This window comes from Artibeus jamaicensis, unplaced genomic scaffold, assembly GCF_021234435.1.
Source record: "Artibeus jamaicensis isolate MK-2021 breed Jamaican fruit bat unplaced genomic scaffold, CSHL_Jam_final contig_525, whole genome shotgun sequence".
NCBI classification, from domain to species: Eukaryota; Metazoa; Chordata; class Mammalia; order Chiroptera; family Phyllostomidae; genus Artibeus; species Artibeus jamaicensis.
Window position 1 is genome coordinate 11,738,910 of NW_026521874.1, and position 18,569 is coordinate 11,757,478.

The 18,569-nt window shown below is 49.7% G+C and overlaps 1 protein-coding gene across 7 annotated transcripts in view; it reads right to left on the minus strand.

Moving 5' to 3' along the window:
• The window catches only part of ACACB (acetyl-CoA carboxylase beta), a 98,095-nt gene that overhangs the window by 18,521 nt on the left and 61,005 nt on the right, over window positions 1-18,569 (minus strand). For 6 of the 7 annotated variants that reach the window (XM_053669640.1, XM_053669639.1, XM_037156153.2 and 3 more), the window contains 16 exons: window positions 18,419-18,519; window positions 16,396-16,484; window positions 16,182-16,306; window positions 15,373-15,486; window positions 15,097-15,210; window positions 14,507-14,596; window positions 13,402-13,520; window positions 12,742-12,879; window positions 11,871-11,970; window positions 11,680-11,787; window positions 8,589-8,645; window positions 8,312-8,353; window positions 7,066-7,281; window positions 5,569-5,724; window positions 4,603-4,806; window positions 3,617-3,772 (listed from right to left, as the gene is read on the minus strand). In XM_053669640.1, coding sequence (XP_053525615.1) covers window positions 3,617-3,772; window positions 4,603-4,806; window positions 5,569-5,724; window positions 7,066-7,281; window positions 8,312-8,353; window positions 8,589-8,645; window positions 11,680-11,787; window positions 11,871-11,970; window positions 12,742-12,879; window positions 13,402-13,520; window positions 14,507-14,596; window positions 15,097-15,210; window positions 15,373-15,486; window positions 16,182-16,306; window positions 16,396-16,484; window positions 18,419-18,519 — 1,929 coding nt within the window. Of the gene's footprint in view, window positions 1-2,416; window positions 2,775-3,616; window positions 3,773-4,602; window positions 4,807-5,568; window positions 5,725-7,065; window positions 7,282-8,311; window positions 8,354-8,588; window positions 8,646-11,679; window positions 11,788-11,870; window positions 11,971-12,741; window positions 12,880-13,401; window positions 13,521-14,506; window positions 14,597-15,096; window positions 15,211-15,372; window positions 15,487-16,181; window positions 16,307-16,395; window positions 16,485-18,418; window positions 18,520-18,569 lie in introns of those variants that run through there. The other variant, XM_053669644.1, reaches the window with a different exon arrangement.

Consider the following 18,569-nt stretch of genomic DNA (forward strand, 5'->3'; position numbering starts at 1 on the left):
CTTCTTACAAACAGAGGTGAATTTCACCAGGTACATACCAAGAAATGGCCACAGGGTTTGTGAAATTCCAACTTTACTTGACATTACCAAAATGCTCTCAAATCTTCTGAGACCCGTCACAGTCCTGGTAAGACTGCGTAAGAAGTAGGAACTCCTTTGCCCCACACACTTACCAATACTTGGTTTGCCAAATATTTTAACGCCTGTCGGCTGGGTATGAAATTTTTTGGTATTGATCCATATTTCACTGATTATTAGTCAGCTGAGGGCCTTCGAATATGCTTATTGACCAGGTGAGTTTCTTTTTGGCCAATTTCCTATTCATTCCTGCCTAGATTTTTCAATAAGTTTGCCTTTTATTTTTTCTAATCGACTTATAAATGCTCTGTAAATAATTTAGATCTACTCCTTTGCTGGCAATAAGCATTGAAACATGTTCTCCCAATTTAGGCCCTCTTTTCTCTTTTGCATAAAACACTTAAATTTTAAAAAAAAGAACTTAAATTTTAAAGTAGTCAAATTTACAGGTCTTTTGCTCATTGCTGTATGCTTTTAACTGACTCCAACTGGCTTTAATGGTATTGAAATTTTTTTGTAAACTGTAATAAGTGAGGTAGAAATCAAAAATTGTATTTTCAGTTAGATAAGCAGTTTTCTTGTACCTTCTAGTGTTTATTTCCTGGATTTGCGATGCCTCCTGGGCATTCTAGAAGGTTCCGTCTGGGAGTGGGTCTGGTTCTAGGCTCTTTTCTGTCCCGCTGTTCTGTCTCACTCTGTGACAGTCACACTGCACTGCACTAAGTACTGGGGCTTGAAAATAAGGGCTGGCACCTGCTACGACGAGTCCTCTTGACCTTTGTCCTTTTTCAAAATTGTTTTTGCTTTTCATGGGTTTTTGCTTTTCTATATGAATTTTTAGGTTTTACCCCAAAACTATGTAATTACACTGAATGCATTAATTTTAACAGAACTAAAACATTACAATATTGAATCTTTTCATCACTTGGTGAACCTAATATATGTCTCCATTTATTTAGACTTGAAGTTATTTCAGTAATGTTTTAAGATTTCTTCCATAAAGGTCTTATATGCTTTTTATTTGATTTATCCCTAGGTAACCCTATAGTTGATCTTAATATTGTAAGTGCAATTTTTTTCCTAATTTTATAATTACTGCTGATCTATGAGAATGCAATTAAGTTCTGTATATTGATCTTGCATTTAGCATCTTCCTTTGTTATCTACTTCTACAGATTCTCTTGGATTTCTTACATAGACATTAATATAATCTGCAAAAAACCCCACCATTTTGCTTTTTTCTTTCCAGTTTTTATACCTTTTGTGTCTTTTTCTTGTCTTATTACATTGGCCAGGACCTCCAGAAAAAATGTCAAGTAGAACTGGTGATAATGGCTAATTCTGTCTTATACCTGTCTTTAAAAAGAATCCCTCTAGTATTTTACCATTAGGTTTTATTAATTTTAGGTTGATACCATTTATCAAGATAAATTCTCTTCTATTCCTAGTTTATTCAAAGTTTTTATTATGAACAGATGTTGTCAAATACTTTTTTTATACGTATTAGTAAATACATAAATAAGTGGAACAACAAATCAATATTTATCTCTCTTCCTTCTTTTCTTTCTAAAAATCAATCAATAAATAAAAAAGAGAAACCCTACTTGGTCTAAATTTTTTTAAAAAGAATTACTGGATTTTATTTGCTAATATTCTACTTATTAATTTTATGTCTATGTTCATAAATGAGACAGCAAATTTCCCTACTTCTAATATTCTTCTTATCTGGGATTAATACTAAGGTAATAATAACCTGATAAAATGAATTAAGAAGCATTCTCTTTTCTTTTTCCTGCTCTCTAAACAATTTGTATACAAAGAGAATTATCTATTATTTTAAGGTTTGATAAAAATTGTTACAAAACCATCTGGGCACAATTTGAGTGAATAGATTCTTTTAAAACTATTAATTCAATTTCTTTTCTTTTAAAGATTTTATTTCTTTTAAGAGAGAGAAGGTGGTAAAAAAAAGAGGAAGAGAAACATCAATGTGTGGTTGCCTCTCATGTGCCCCCTACTGGGGACCTGGCCAGCAATCCAGGCATGTGCCCTGACTGGGAATCAAACCAGTGACCCTTTGGTTTACAGGCCCGCGCTCAATCCACTGAGCTACAGCAGCCAGGGCTTAATAGATTTTCTATTTCTTCCTGAGTCAGTTTTGATAAGGTATATATTTCTTGGAAATTTTTCATTTCATGTAAGTTTCCAAATTTATGGGTTTTCTATAGTATTTGGTTTCCTCATCTAAAAGAAAGGGGATAGATTTGTCCCTGATTTGTCTGTTTCTTATCCTGTGTCTCTCAAGGTCAGAGGCAAAAGGATACAGACAATGACAATCTTACTCATAAAAGTCTCCATTTATTAAGCATCTACTAAATACTCAATATAGATTTCTTACAACAACTTGTGAGAGAGCAGGAATGTGAAGCCCAGAGAGGTAAAGGAACTCGCCCAGAGACGCACAGGGAGCAAAGGACAGGTGCAGGATTCAAGTCCAGACCCGAGTGACATTACACGGTGGCTGTTCCCACTACCCTGCATCTCCTCTGCCAGAAGTGAGCGGACGCTTTGCTGCCTATGGTGGAAGGGCCGTGCCCCGGTTTCATGAACTTCATTCACAATGCAGTGTGGGGCGGGGGGATAATGAACGTCCACACCAACCATGCCGGTGTGTTCAGTCGCCTCGAAAGGCCCTGCTATGTAAAGAAAACAGAGGCATGGAAAAAATACTCGAAGGAAACACACTGAAATGTCACTGCAGTCATCAACGGTGGAGAGATCACATACAGGTGACGTTTTATTTGCTTATTCTTATTTTTCTGTGTTTTCCAATGTAGACTTTAATAATCAGAAAAAATAACAGAACATTAGTGTTTTTTTAGAACATTACTTTAGAGCAGACTATAAACCCCTCACAGCAAGGACCCCATCCTCTTCCTCAAGGTCCGTCTACCCTGAGAATGGTGCCTGGCAAGAAGCAGGGACTTACTAAAAAAGCAGCAGAAAGACCGGAAGCACATCGAAATGTTAGGACATGAACTGCGTGAGTCACTTCTCTCTTCCACATCACATCCTGAAGTTTCTGTATTATATTCCTTTACCATTGGGATGAACCTGGGCTTCTCTTTGGGAAAAATGCCAGAAAGTCATGGCAAATATTACAGTTGATCCTTGAACTTGGGTGCGACCCGCACAGATGCACTGTGCACAGATTTTTTTTCAATAAATGCCATAAATGCGTTTTCTCTTCCTTATGATTGTTTTAGTAACATTTTCTTTAGCTTACTTTATTATGAGAATACAGTATATAATTCTGTAACATACAAAATATGTTAATTGACTCTGTTACTGCTAAGGCTTCTGTTCAACAGGAGGTCATTATCGGTTATGTTTTGGGGGAATCAAAAACCATGTGCGGATTTTCGACTGCACGGGAGGTTGGTGCCCCTAGCCCCCATGCTGTTCAGGGGTCAAACGTAATTTCTTTTCCTTCCCAAGCAGACCCGAGCCCGTGCTGCGCCTCAGCCGCAGGACTTGCCTGCCTGAACAGCTCCGGGAAGTCGTACACATAGGTGGTCCCCAGGGACTGGGCCTGGAATCGCTTGGCCTGAAGCAGGTCCTTGGTGACGTAGGGAGTGTTGATCAGCATCCCGTGCTGGGGCCCTTGTTTGTTGCCAAAGGAGTGAAACATGATCTGGCAGAAGGAAAGAAAACCAGAGGGTAAAGGAGGCACCTCTCAGAGACCCCCATTCCTGCCGAGTTCGTTTCTACCCGGTCCTCGGTGAAAACGCAGTGCAGGGCGCAAAACATGTCCCACTGTGTGACAAAGTGAGTGACTAAAAGAGCGAATCTCTTTTCTGCAACCAGAACAAGGAGGGACAGAGGGAGATGTGGAAAGACAGCCCCCAGAATATAACTATTACAGTACCCCGCCCCCCCCCACCCCCAAACAACAGTGCATCTAGACCAATGAAACCGAATCAAGTCTGCACTGGAGTTACCGGGACTGAACCTGTGTCCATGTCCTATTTTGGCAGGTCCTACGGTTCTGTACAGTGTCATTATTGGGAAGTTGGGTAAAGGGTACACATGAACTTTCTGTACCATTTATTTCTCTGTATTACTTTTTTAACTTCTTGAGAGTGTTTCAAAATAAAAAATATATACATGCATGCAAATGGTAGTCAACATGATCCTTGATTCGCTTGACAAAAGTCTGTTCTGAAACACAGTTGGGGGTTAATTCCTATTGCATTAAGGGACCCAGTGGGAAGCTGCGTCACAACTGACCACAGCCCCCCACACCTCATCCCAAACACGGCCCTCGAATGGATGACACACTGGAACCCTTCTCCTTCCCAGGCGAGTGAACAACTGGGGTTCAGAGGCTAACACAGGGATCAGAGGGGCTGCTCCAATCAGCACAGAAGGCATGAAGCCACCAAATACCATCTGGCCTACATCTCCCTGGCCTGAGCCTGCCTCTGCTGCGACTCGGACCTCCATGACCCGGCCCAGCCTTACATTTCCCGATCTGGGGTCGGTGACTTCTTTGTAGAGGCTGATGTCCAGGTAGTAGCCCGACTCGTTGGTGATGAACAGGCGGATGGGAACGGCGCAGCCGGTGGTGGTCTGGCGGATGTTGATCTTGACCTCAGCCTGCAGCACACGGAGCTTCCACAACCTGCTGCCGTAGCGCATGACCATGGAATGCACCGACTCCTCAATCTGTCACATGTCACAGCGATTCCGGTTTCAGAGCCCATTCTGCACACACTCAAAGTAGTTCTAGCACCAACAACACAGCAATGCTGACATATTGAATGCAAAATGCCGGGGGCACAGTATGCAACCAACAACTCATAGCTAATAATAACCACAGGCACCTTGCTATTCATTTAAAGCCCGTTTTCTCATTTTGTCCTCACAACTTACACAGAGAGGAGGGCATTTTTATCGCCTGTTTAGATGGGGAAAGTGAGGCTGGCAATGAACGCCTAGTGCTCCTCAGTGACATGCCCTCTGCCTCTTCTCTTCTGGGAAATGGGGGGCTGGTGGAAGTGAGGCACCCTGCACCCCACAAATGCCAAGCTGATGTACCAGGACTCCTTTCACCCCAAAACCACATCCACAAACCCTGCCTGCTCCTGAAGACACAGCCAAAGGAGTCCCCAGTGGAGTCTGGAACCAGGGAGAGGACAAACTTTTGTATGGCAAGGTATCTGGGGCCTCCATGGTGTTCTGAAGGTGCAGCACTTCACAGAGGGGGAGCAGTAGAAAGGGACAGTGCCCGGGGAGGTGGCTCCAGAACCAAGCAATGCAGGGTTTGTCTTCCACCTGCAGCACCTGAGGCTCAAACTTGCACGCGCACATCCTGTACCTCGGGTCTCAAGTGCCAGGGGCCAATACCCAAAGCAGCACTGGCATGAGGGAGCAAGGGTCCCCGGGAAGTTGAGCCAGAGGCTGGTGGGGGCCCCCCAAAGGCGAGACCTTGTAGGGGTCCATGATGACGGTGGGCACGAAGTTGAGGAAGATGTGGTTGCAGTCGGTGCGCACGCTGGTGTTGTTGAACGCCACCTCCAGCTCGTCCATGGCCTCTAGGAGCAGCCGCTCACCCTCATTCTGTAGGTACTCGAAGGAGGCTTCCTGCCGAGAGTGGGAGGGGCAGCCGCTAAGGCAGAGGGCGCAGGGCCTGCCCCCCGCTGGCCCCCCGGGGCGGAGGGCAGGGGCAGAGGAGAACACTCTTCTCCAAACAGGGTGCCAGGTGAGAAGGGCAGGGCCCGACTACGAAGGTGAAGGGAGGACAGAGGCTGCCTGCTACATGCACCACCGTTTTGCTCCTGCGTTCTGACACTCGGACAACCGGGGCCTTGCGGACCCAGGAGGGACTGCCCCTTCCAGAGTGAGCCAAGTCCACCATGGGCATGCCTTCCAAATGCAAACCTACCACTCCAGAGCCCCCCACAAAACCCCTTCTTGATCAGGCTCTCACGCTCCAGGGCACTGTGCCCCACCTTCATCATGCCAGGCACAGGATCCAGATGCCCTGAGACAGCCAGGTGCCCAGAACCCTCCGCAATTACTCCAACCAGCCAATCCCAGGCCTGCTTACCCTGTCTCACCCACTGCTCCCTGCAGAAACCCTAACGCAGGCTCTGGCCCGCAGCTCCGCCTCCCCGGGGCCTCCAGACTGGCCCGGGACCTCCCGGTGTGGCCCCCACAGCAGGTGGGACCCCTCCTCTGGGGCACCGTGATTAACAAGAAATCTTTTTGACAGTAATCACTCCTGATCCTCAATAATAATAAAACCTATTAAAATATCTGGCTGATTGAGGCAGCAAAACACTGAGATTAGTTTAACATCCATCAGCAGAGGATTAGTAAGAAAATTTATACACATAGGCACATCTGTGCAAGGAACGGGCGTGGAGCAGATTAGAGGTCTGCTGTGAGTGAGTGGCCAGTAAGAAAAGATCGCTCTTCAAAGCGTTGGTCCGCCCAAGCTCTGTCTAGGACTCTGTCCCCACAACACCGTGTGTGGAAGTTTTGCCTTGAGAAGGACACCAGCAAAGCTGGCCCCTGAGTGGCAGGATTCTGGGTTTTAAAAGTAGTTTTTTAGCATTGTTTGCAATTTTCACAGCATAACTACGAATTACTTTTCTAAGTGCAAAAAACCAATCATCATTGTGTATTCAATCAGCAAAGAGCACTCAGCAAACCCGTATCTTTCTATCCTCTCAATTCTCATGTAGACACCCATGGGAGTGAAGAAAGAAGTCCACGTGCCACCAGCCGGCACGTGAGAATGGCCACTTCAATGTCTGCCTGCCCCGCACCCTGGCGGGAGGGCTGGGCCCAGGGAGCCCAGGACACCCTGCGACCCCCAGCGAGCGGCCCAGGGCTCGGCGCAGAGCAGGGACTCAACAAGGGGAAGGGCCAGCACACAAGCGGCAGGCTCGGAGGAAGAAACGCCCCGGGACACTTTACCTTTGTGATCAGGTCCGAGTGCCGGATGATGGCACGGATGAAGAACCGGTGGTCTGTCACTTCCACGCCCTCCTTCACCTTGGCAGCGCCCAGGTAAAGGTGCATCTTGTGGTTGGCGCAGGGCACGGCGGTCAGGTCGAAATTGTGCATCCGGCTCAGCTCCAGCTGGAAGGCCAGGGCGGGCTCCAGGTGACGGTAAATGCGGTCCTCAGCAAACTGCAGGCCGACCGGGGAGGGTAAGATGGACAGACACACACAGGCCCCACCCCCCTGAGTCCGACAATGGGACCACAGGCCTGCTGGGTGCATGGTGTGTTCCACAGACTCTGGGTGTGCAGGTATGGCACTACAAAGGTAGCGGCCATTGCGTCATCCAATAGGGAGCAACCGCCAGGGCTCAAGAAGCCTGGGACTTCGCAAAGACCTAGAGGGCATGCGCGTCTGAAGTGCGGGCCGCCTGAAGGCACTGGGCTCCCGGGGAACCCAGTTGGTCCCCAGAACTCCCCAGGCTCTTTCCTGGTACAGCACAGAGTCTTTCTCAAGAAATCACTGGCTCTTGGCTTCCTTATGGAAATTGGTCCTCAAAAAAAAAAGCAGCTGATTATGCTTGAAACTGAACTAAGAAAATAAAGAAGCCAGAGAACAGGTGGGTCTCACCTACAGAAGTAAGGCCTTGGACAAAGTAAAATACACGATTCTGAATTTGGCGGAGCCTTGAATCCATGTCGGGAACAAGGCCACCTGCTCTAGAGTGGGGACCAGCAAAGTTCTCCCTGAAGGGCCAGAGGACTAAGGGACCACAGGGTCTGTCTTGGCTACTGGATTCAGAGGCCGAAGCGAGAAAGTCACGGCAGACCGTATGCGACCTCACGGGTGTGGCCGTGTTCCAGACTGTGTGCATAAGAACAGGAGGCCAGCCCGCAAGCCACAGGGTGCCGACCGCTGTTCTGGATGATCACAAGAAAACCGGGTTGGGAGGACTGTCTCACTGAGTCAGCAGCAAACACAAGACTGATCTACGGGAAAGGGGCACCGGTAGGTAGGGGAGGATGAAGTGTGGGAAGTAAGAGGTTTGAGCGCCACGTAGAAATTCAGGGCTCTCCTTGGACATATAATCGCAGAGAAAGGTGGGAGTCTGCATGAAAGCTGCACGTTCTAGAATATGGAACTAACTTAAGGATGGGGACAGTCTTTCTGAATATCAAAGAGGCCGGGGAAGAGAGAACGACACTGCTTTTACTCATACCTCATCTCTTGCTCTGAACGTGAAAAACTTGGGAAATTCTTTCTGCAAGAATAAATCCACACAAAAGACAATTAAACCAAGCAAGACTTGTCCGAACATGGGCACACCTGTTTTTAACGCCAACCCCATCTGCGTCACGAGTGGGTCATGTGGAAAGCCATCTCTCCTCTAGCAATCGACCTCTCCCACCCCGGTGTGCAGCCTGCAGGTCAGGTAAAGGGCAGGGAGGCTAGGAGCGTGGGGAAGACCCTCGGGATGCACCGAGAGGCGGACCGACCTCCTGGGCAATCAGGAATGTGATCCTCCGGAGTCCATAATCCACCAGGATGTTCTTCTGCATGGAGAGCAAACACACAACAGAATCACACTCGACCGCAAAAAGGAATAAAGTCCTGATAGGTGTCCGCGTGAGGCTTAGCCTTGAACACGTTACACTGAGGAAGAAGCCAGCCACGAAAGACCTCATACTGTATGACCCCATTTATACGGAATGTCCAGGACAGGCCAACCCAGAGAGTCAGCGAGCAGATCAGCAGTAGCCGAGGGCTGAGGAGGAGGGTGTCAGGTCGCAGAAAGATGGGGAGTGACTGATAATAGGTAGGGGGTCTTTGCGGGGCAGTGGTGAAAATGTCTGAAAATATAACAAGGGTTATGAAATTCATATACACCAAAAAGCATCAAACTGTACACTTTAAATGGGGGAATGGTGCGCTATGTGAATCATATTTAATGTTATATTAAAATATCCACACTTTTTTTTTAAAATAAAGATTTTATTTATCTTTTAGAAAGAGGGGAAGGGAAGGAGAAAGGGAAGGAGAAAGAGAAGGAGAGAAACATCAATGTGTGGTTGACCCTCATGTGTCTCCAACTGGGTACCTAGCCCACAACCCAGGCATGTGCCCTGACTGGGAATCGAACTGGCAACCCTTTGGTTTGCAGGACCACACTCAAACCACTGAGCTACACCAGTCAGGTGCTATACTTTTTAAAAAAGATTTTATTTATTTATCTTTAGAGGGGAAGGGAAGGAGAAAGGGAGAGAAATATCAATGTGTGGTTGCCTTTCATGCGTCCCCTGCTGGGAACTGGCCTGCAACCCAGGCATGTGCCCTGACAGGGAATTGAACCACGATACTTTGGTTCACAGGCCCGCATTCAATCCACTCAGCTACACCAGCCAGGGCTAAAATATCCATACTTTGTAAAAATGTTTCATGAACTCTTTAATGAAATTGAGTTATTTCAGGGGGCAATGGTCTATTAAACACAAAAAGAAAGGATGAGTGAATGATTTCATTCATATAAAATTCAGCGCAAAACTCATCAGTATCGTGAGGAGTCAGGGTGGTGGCCAGCTGTCTCTGCGGGGCAGGAGGGGAGACCCAGAAGGGGCTTGAGAAGGGGCAGAAACCTTCATTTCTCAATCTCAGTGCTGGTTACCCCTGGAAATTCACTTAGAAAACTCAGCAGGCTACGCATCTACGACTTGTGCACTTTGCTTCATGTTCAACTTCAAGAAAAAGTTATCCAAGGAAAGTACAAAACTGTAGTTGCTCCCTGAATGTAATGCACACGATTACATCCAGTTTTGTGGGGAGAGGAAAAGTAGCCAGAAGAAGATAAGGTTATCGTTTACCTTGTGCATATGGTAAGGAAAATTACCAGGGGAAATGAAACGTCTTAGCCCATTTCAGAAGCAGGTGAAGGACACACAGAAGAATACTAAACGCCAACGCAGGCTGGAGAGAAAACAGGAGAAAGTGGAAAATGCAGAGGGTTCTCACCTGGGACAACCAGCCAGGCTGCCCGGAGCCTGGACTCTGGCTCTCCACGGAAGGTGTGCACGGTGTGTGCGTGTACGTGTGTGTGTACATGTGTGAGTATCCATGTGAATGTATGCGTGTGCATGTACCTGCCTAACAAGCGATTTTTAACCACAGAAATGTGTAAAAGTCTTTCCTTTTCCCCAGCTCTCCTCTCCTCGATATGACAAAGTATATAAAATACACTTTGCTGGTGCAAAGATACATCTGTTTAGTCTTTTCTGGCTCACACACGTGGGTCTGTGTTTAGAGAGCCGTTTCCTTCCCACGGCCAGGTGGCACGCACGGCACAGCCGCCCACACCGCGGGTTTCCTCACTGCCCCTCCTGCTGCCCGCTCCGGGTCAAAATCACCAAGTACCCAGTGCGCCTTCAGGTTTGGTCTGATGGGCAGGAGAGCCCCCGTCAGCCCAGGGGTTGCCTTTTCTGTGCAGTGGGCTCCCAGCTGAAACCCCAGTAAGAATGTCAGCTGAGGAGGAGCAGGCTGGGTGCAGGAAATATGCACTGTGGCTGCCTCTGGATGGTGAGGCCGTGGGCTTTAAGACCTAGTTTCAAATCTGTCTGAACTTTAAACATGGTCTACAGTGAACGTGATTAGCTGTCGATTAACCAAGCAAAGGCTTAAGTGAACCACCAACATTGATGCCCGTAATCTTCATGGCATCACCCACGACTGAGCACGCGGCCAGGTCCCCTGAGGGACGTCATGTCAGAGGGGGTAAGAGGGGTCCAGTCCCCCAGGACAATACGGGGAACACACTAGCTAAGGAGACTGAAAGCAACAGCTGAAATGTTCCAAGAAACCTTGAAGTTTAGACCAAGCCAGGAGGGTTGAGAACTAACAGCCAGACGGTGTGGCTGGTAGATTGGATTAATTATATGCTAAGAATCTTAGCATCCCATTTTACAGATGGGGAAAACTAAGGATCAAAGAGGTATGGCAACCTGCCTGAGGTCACACAGCACTCTCCTGCTGTGTCCATGACCTATACCTGCCAAGATGTTCTACATGTGTTTGCAGCTGAGGTCCTTGAGCATATATAACAGCTGTCCCTACGGCCAGGTGGCAATATAGGCTGACAATGGCTACCACGTGCTTATAAAAGCGACCTGCAGTTATCTGCGTACACAAATGCCGACTGTAAGTATCCATTTTTAAATTGTGATTTTTGCCTTGGCTGGTGTGGCTCAGTGGATTGAGTGCCAGCCTGAGAATCAAAGGGTTGCTGGTTTGATTCCCAGTCAGGGCCCATGCCTGGGTGTGGGCCAGGTCCCCAGTAGAGGGTGCTGGAGAGGCAACTACACATTGATGTTTCTCTCCCTCCCTGTCTCCCTCTCTAACCCAGTGTTATGGGGAAGAAGCTGAGGCTCTGCTACATTCAGCCACCTCTGTGCAAGGTCACTGGCAACGAGGAGTAGCAGAGCTAGGGTGGGAAGCCGGGTCTGTGGCTCTGAAACACTCAGCCGGTCTCGGGCACATGGGACACCTCCCCAGCAGCTCCTCCCTACCAGGGACCCAGAACCAGAGGCACGCCCAGGGTACCTTGGACTGTACGAAGGTCCGCAGAATCGGCACCAGCTCCTCGTCCTCCGGGTGGTCAGCGCACTGGATGGCCACGTTCAGGATGTGGATGGGCTCCTCCCTGAGGTTCTAGGAGAGAAAAACAAGGGCAGGCGGTCAAGGACCTGGGGCCCCGGGCCGCTACCCCTCCGGCTCCCTGCTCACACACTTACTTTGCTGTCCTCCTCACAGTACATGGACATCTGGGCCTTGCTGAAGAGGGGCATGTCCTCGGCCACATTGGCGAAGCAGGAGATGACATCATCAAAGTTCCTGGGGACATAAGACAGAGAGGGAGGGTTGAGGGGCTGCTCTCCCATGGTGACAGGTCACACCCAAGTGCCCCCTTTTTTCCAACCACCACTCTGCAGCTCATTCTGTCCCTGACCAGGTCCCAGGGGCCAATGACGGGATCTTTCCCGAAAGGGAAAAATGAGCCCACATGATGGGAGAGCATGAATGAAAGGCAGGCTGTCCCAGTGCTGCAGCATCAGCTGGGCCCCCCTTGTCCCAGCTGGGAGACCCTCCTAACAACAGGGAACCAGGACGCAACCACTGCAGCTCCTGGGACTGCTGTGGAGACACAGGGTCACCCAGCACAACACACGGCACACAGGACTGGGTTGAAAAGGGCAGTAATCACAGTGGGACTGATCTCTGACATTTGCTGAGCATGTTAGTTATATACCAGTGGTATTTTAAATACGGTATTAAAAGGTACTATTTCATTACGTTTTCCTGGTGACCCCACGGAGGTCCTTCTTTGATTCCCATTACACAGATGAGAACACTAAGGTAAAGAGAGAGAGGTCCTCTGCCCAGCGTCTCACAGTCAGGAAGTGCAGAACAGAATCCACGTGCAGGCAGGCTGACACGGAAGCCCACGCTCTTGGCTCCGATATTATTAAACTGTTACTATTCACGTTCTGTGCCATGTGCCTGGGCCACCCCCACCCCAGGTGTCACTTGAACAGAGGGGAGTCAGAGGCGGCTCCCTGGGCCTCTCCCCTCGGGGTGCCGGGGAGACGGGGTCACGGTGGGTACCTGGTAAACTCCTCGAATTTCCTGAAGGCGACCATGGCGCCCATGCGCTGGGACAGTGGGGAGAAGCCACTGTCCATGAAGAGCTCTGTGCTGTGTCTCAGCAGGTCGGGGTTGGTGACACTGATGGGCGCGGCCATCCTGAGTGGGGGGACAGGGACAGGCGGGGGTGGGGGGTGAGGCCACTGCTAGCAGATCCCGCCCCAAGAGCTGATCCTGCCCTGGAGACTTTGGTGAACCAGCATCCGAGCTCTCCCCCAAAGCAGGGAGTAAAATTGGAGCAGGAGGGGACTGAGGTCAGGGCCAGGGGCCGAGGACGAAGAGCTCAACAAGCAAATGAATGAATGAATTAGTAGTGAATGCATGAAAGTTTAGTCCCAAGGGCGCCCCTGGCAAGTATGAAGAAGTGAACTCGGCCAAAAAGACTGAACACTCTCCCAGTGTCCTTCCCCCAGAAGGCTGGTGAGGAGCAGGCTCGGTTTTTGGGAAACACTCCTGGCCTCAGCTCCCCTAGTCCCTCCCCAGCCATCACACTGCCACAGTGGGGGAGCGGTGTCCCTGATGTCTCCCCAGATGTACCGGCTGGGTCCCTCCAGAGGCAGGATGACAGTGGAACAGGGAGAAAAGAAACACAAGCCACCGCAGGAGTGGATGGCTCCATACCGGTTTGGGTGGGAGGAGGGCAGCATGAATTGGAATTCCACCACGCAGGTGCCGTCCGGGAGCTGCCGGTGCTGCAGGCTGTTTAGCTCATAGGCGATGTAGCCCCTCCGCACATAAACCTAATGGAACAGAAGCACAGGGGACATTCTCAAAGCGGGTACCGTGGTATGCCCTCAAAACCTGAGAACATTTGGGCTGGAGAAGCGATCTCCAAATCATCTCTAAGTGGTAGTTAAGGGCAAGTTCGCTCACGTTTCAGAACGTTGCTTTCTCTGCAAACGGCTAGAGAGTAAATATTCTAGGCTTTGCAAGATGTATCATCTTTATCACAACTACTCGATTCTGCTGTGGTAGCTCAGAGGCAGGCACGTCTGTTCCAATAAAACTTTATTTATACACATAAGCAGGGGGACAGGTGTGTACAACCCGAGGGCTGTAGTTTCCCACCTCCTGCTCTACAGCAGGTCTGTCCAATAGCAAGGTAACAACAAGCCACACGTGCCATTTTAAATTAATTAAAAAATTTCCGGTAGCCACTTTTTAAAAAAGGCACCAGGTTAAAATAATTTTCATAATAACTTCATTTTGGCCCCAACACCCAGAAGATCATCATTTCAACATGTGATCAATATGAAAAAATAGTGAGGTATTTTAAACTCTTTCTCCATATGAAGACTTTGGAATCCAGCATGCACACACTTGGGGCACACTTCAGTTCAGAGTCAACACACCTCAAGGGCTCACTGGTCACACGTGGCCAGCAGCTGCCACAATGGACAGCACCGTTCTACAGTTTAAGCTCTGGGAGTTCTGGTTTTTTTTTAAAGATTTATTTTTAGAGAAAGAGGAAGGGAGGAAGAGAGGGAGAGAAACATCAATATGTGGTTGCCTCTCACATGCCCCCATCTGGGGACCTGGCCCACAACCCAGGCATGTACCCTGACTGGGAATCGAACCGGCGATCCTTTAGTTCACAGGCCAGCGCTCAATCCACTGGGCTACACCAGCCAGGGCAGGCACTGCGAGGTTTTTAACCCAATAGGCAAAACGATGCTGGAACTGGCAGGGGCGGCACCATGCTGTCATAGAGGCCTCTCCCACTTACCTCCAAGGACGCCATGCACACGACCTTGTTAGCGTGATAGAAGAAAGAAGGCAGCACATCAAATATGGTCGTTTCCGAGAGTATCAATTTCTACAGAGAATGGGAAGAAAAAAAAGAGAAAAGTAAATGTTAAGACGTTTTAACCACCAGTCAGATGAGTGAGAGGGGCGGGAACAAAGGGGAGAAGCCAGAGGGGTCATCACCAAACGCTGCCAGCACCCCAGGCCCGTAATATCTGAATGGGGAAGTGGCTCTGAGCTGCCTGCAACCGTTAAGTGTGGAGGGTGCCCCTGGAAGCTTGTCAGTGAGGCAGAGCAGGGGAACGGGGGAGCCCCTGGGAAGGTGAAGCTGTGACTCAGTCATCCAAGGCTTGCAGCTTCCAAAGGTCCATCACACCCGAGTTTTTAAAATCATCCTTCCCAGTGAGCCTCGCTGCCTGGGACTCCTCCGGGGACCCCTCGGGCAGCCACAGCCACACTGGGCTGAGCTGCTGGTGTCTGTCACTGCGCCTGGTGGCTGGTGCCTGCACACTGAGGGTGGGGTGGGGGGGAAGCAGGGTGTGGAAGCTGGAGGGATGGAGACAGCCTCACCTTGAGGTTTTCCGGGCAGAACTGGTGGCCATACCTGTCGATGGCAGACAGGAAAATGGACTCCACCTGGTTGTGCCTCAGCTCATAGGAGGGGAGGTGGGAGGCGATCAGGACCTGCAGGGGAGGGGTCGGAGGGGCTGGGGTAAGCCAGCCTCATAGGGAGAAGCCAAGGGCTGGGCCTGGACACAGAGAGCAGCAGAGGGGCCATGCATGGTGGGGGCCAAGCCTGGCAGGGAGGACGGCCCCCACACAGTGGGGGTAGCCCCACAGCCCTACCTGTCTGGCTCGGAGGGCCACTTTGCAGTGCTCGCTCTTGCTCAGCTGGGTGAGCTCATTGAGGATGGAGGTCAGTTCCTCCGACAGGGAAGGGTCTGGGCCACAGAGTTCATCCTTCGGGGCACAAAACAGAATCTAAGTGGCTTTTGACTTCCAGGAGCAAACATGCTGGCCCTCATCCTCTTCCAGGGGTGTGGCTGCCCCCGGCAAACTAGACAGCTGCCCGGTCCTCTGAAGACACAGGGAAGGTAGCCTGATGCACACACCCTCACCCCTTTCCACTGTGCACGCCCATTCATTCATCCATCTCCCCAAATGTGCCCTAAACACCTGGGAAGACAAAAGCACATCTATGTCTGTGCCTGCATCGCTGCCAACGGCCGGAGATCGGGGGGTGCTCACTAGGTGCCAGGCACGCGGCGAGACCCTTGACATTCATCTCCCCAGGTGCTCCCAACCCTCAGAGGGGTTGCTATCACGACCCCCATTTTACAGATGAGGAAACTGAGGCTCACAGAGGCCATGGCAGGAGTGTCTGGCACACAGCAGGTGCTTTGGTCAGCTATGACCTCTCCCAGGGGCTGACAAACCCCGCCCGCTGCTTGGTTTTGTGAACGAAGTTTATCGGGACACAGTCATGCACATTCGCTTACACTGTATAGTGGCAGCTTTGAGTGGTCTGGACAGAGACCATACGACCAGCAAAATCTAAAATATTTACTCTCAGGCCCTTTCCAGAAAAGTCCGCAGACCTTTGAGCTGCCCCCGCCCACCCCCACTCTGGGTAGAGGGTGCCCTTTCCTGCTTACGATCAACATGATCACCAGCTGGTTCTTCTTGGCCACCTGCGCGTGGGAGAAGATACAGTCCAGCACCTGGGACATGTCTGGCTTCAGCTGCTCCCTGAGGTTTATCACGCACTTGTCGTAGTGGGCTACAGGGAGACAAAAGGCCGCAAGGGGGTAAGGCTCGGGGCCCCTCCTACACTGTGGGCTTGTCACCAGCGCCCACGGCGACTCTTGCCTTGTTGGAAATGGTGCTCGACTTGCAGGTATCTTTTCAGCAGATCCAACACCACCACCTTCATGTATCCACGGGTCCCGCTACGGTACCTGGGGAGGAAGGGAAGGCTGCCTTAGTGATTGACTCCACTCGTCGGCGTGCCTGAGTATCTACAGACGGGGCTTGTAGGGTTTCAGAGAGGAAATAAAACTAATAAAGCATTTGGGGGATGCACCTCCCCCACCCTACCCCCTCCAATCCTGGGCCTGGGAGAGATGTGCCAGTTGGTGCATTTGCACTGACTTTGTAGGACACGGAAGGCAGGGACTCATCCAAGGTCAAACATCAAACCAGAGGCCAGGCCTGAGCCTTTGAATGGGTAGCCGGAAACTCTCTTACAGATTTGGGATGCTGAAAGGGTCAGCCTTGCATGCATGGTCGAAAAGGACAATTTTCAATTAACCATCTAATAGGTAAAGACGGTTTGAAAAAAAACGGACTTGAAAGACATTCCCCAAAAGATCTCTGTGTAAATCCTGCTTCCCTTTGAAAACCGAATTGTATCCTGGACATTCCCTAAAACATTTCCTCTTCCTGATGTTTCTGAACACGGGAAAGAGGGTTTCTGAGGAAGCGGGACATTTACAGTTGAAACCAGCTTAACCCCTGCATCGCCAAATAAGGAGAAAACAGAAGAACCCACAACACTAGCTTCTTCAAATGTGATTTTTAAAAAGATTTTATTTATTTACCTTCAGAGGGAAAGGGAAGGAGAGAGGGAGAGAAACATCAATGTATGGTTGCCTCTCTTGAGTACCCTGCTGGGGACTGGCCTGCAACCCAGGCCTGTGTCCTGACTGGGAATCAAACTGCGATCCTTTGGTTTGCAGGCCTGGGCTCAATCCACTGAGCTACGCCAGCCAGGGCTCAAATGTGATTTTAAAAACACACAACATAGGATAGAGCTTTGATATTTACGTGCAACACCAAAAAATCTGCTAGGGAATTCAATTAATTTACCATCGGTCTGATTCTTTTAGGTGTTTCTTGGAAGCTGAAGGATGGGTTTAAGGTTAGCAGGTAAAGCCTCCTGGGAGGGACTCCTCCTGCCCCCGCTCTGCCCCCCCCCCCACTCGGCTGTGAGACTCTCTCTGTGGGAAATCCACACCAAGGCCTCCTTCATCAGCTTCAATACTACCTCTATGGTCACTGAGAGTCCCTATGAGCCAGAAAGTCCCCTAAAAAGAAGGGCTGTCTCCTACATTCTCTGCACCTCTGGTAGTTTCTGGAACATGGAGCATGTGAGCTGAATTAACTCGCTCCAGTCTGAGGATTCTGTCTTTCTAAGCAAAGGTTTCTCGCTGGGTATATTCTTCGCGCAAAGTGGCAGTTCTTGTCTCATCAGACTAGTTCTCCCTGCGCAGCCGCTACTCAAGAAAGAACACAGAGTCTCCATCAACGCTCCTTTGTGGGGATGCCCCCAAACCGCAATGCTAACTTGTAAAGTCCTTTGCGGCATAGAAAGCCATTGAGTCCCATTGTCCCTTAGTCGAAGCTGCCACGAGGACTCTCTATCAGGACTGTACAAAAATTAATCCACTTAGCCCCGGCCGGGTAGCTCAGTTGGGTAGAACATCATCCTGAAATGCCAAGGTTGCAGGTTCAATCCCTAGTCAGGCACATATACAAGAAGCAACCAATGAATGCGTAGATAAATAGAACAGCAAATCAATGTCCCCCCTAAAATCAATAAATTAAAAAAATAATAATCCACTTAGAACTCAGAATGCCTTATTGTGCATGAGGTGTTTTTATTCCCATTTTACACACTGGCAAACTGATCTGCATAGAGGTAATTAAGTGCCTTGCCCGGGGTTCCACTGTCAGGAATGGCTATGCCAGGACCACAGTCAGGGTCCCTTGACCCCAGGGGCTAACTCCCAGTTCAAGCCTGCCCTTCGGAGACCCACAGAGCACCACCCTGGTGCAATACACAGCCCGACTCAGCAGGACAACCGCCCTCCACGGAGAGCCCAAGGTTCACCTCTGGACCAGCTGCACAATGCTCTGCGTATTCATGAAGAAGACTTCCCGGTCGGCCTTCCGCTGCAGCGTGGCTGCGTGGCAGTCCAGGATGGTGGCTATCTGGGTGGGGAAAAAGGACAGGTCTGGCCACTCATGACCACGTGATCCAG